The following is a 656-nucleotide window of genomic DNA, read 5'->3' as shown; positions in this document are numbered from 1 at the left end:
AGATGAAAATGGTATATAATCCAGGGAGGCGTCGGGAGGTAAAATAGAGAGTAGTAAGCCCATGAGTACTTACCTTACAAGTTTCTTTCCCGCAGTTGTCGTTACTTCTGGTTGTCCTGGTGGCGTTGTCGGCCTTGCTGCCGAGCGCCGACGCCGCTCCGTTTAAGAAGTTCAAGAAATTCGGGAAATTCGGAGGCGGTGGCGGTTTCGGCGGCGGCTTCGTCCGACCCGTGGTGATCCCCACCCCGGTGTTCGTCCAACCTGCCTACGGCTCTGGCTACGGCCTCGGCGGAGGTTTTGGTCACGGAGGTTTCGGAGGTGGTCACGGCGGCTTCGGAGGAGGATTTGGAGGCGGCCATGGCGGCTTTGGAGGCGGCCATGGCGGCTTCGGAGGCGGCTACGGCTGGTGAGGCCAGAAGAGACAGAGCTTCTGCCGGAGGAATTGCCGCGGTCTCGGCGGAGATTTCCTTCGGTTGCACGGTGTTCTTGCGTTTATGCCGAACGCACGCGGGGAAACGGCAACCTGCTATTTCACTCTTACAAGTGAACTTCATGGCAACTTCAAAACATTTGGTATGGAAATAGCTAGTAAATTCCAAAGCAGATATAAGAAAATTAATAAACGTATTTTATTTTCTTCTTTTTTGCGTTATTCC

The 656-nt window shown here is 53.5% G+C and overlaps 1 protein-coding gene across 1 annotated transcript; it reads left to right on the top strand.

Annotated features, from left to right (window-relative positions):
• Positions 1-95: 95 nt before the first annotated feature.
• On the top strand, positions 96-636 carry LOC119593855 (glycine-rich cell wall structural protein-like; the record flags this gene model as incomplete). Its single annotated transcript, XM_037942886.1, is given in 1 exon segment — positions 96-636. A coding segment is annotated over 1 exon segment (315 nt), but the record flags the coding sequence as incomplete, so codon positions are not given.
• Between the last annotated feature and the right edge of the window lie 20 nt (positions 637-656).

Source organism: Penaeus monodon, chromosome 32 (genome assembly GCF_015228065.2).
Source record: "Penaeus monodon isolate SGIC_2016 chromosome 32, NSTDA_Pmon_1, whole genome shotgun sequence".
Taxonomy (NCBI): Eukaryota; Metazoa; Arthropoda; class Malacostraca; order Decapoda; family Penaeidae; genus Penaeus; species Penaeus monodon.
The sequence above is the reverse complement of the archived record's forward strand: the minus strand, read 5'-3'. Positions and strand labels throughout refer to the sequence as shown.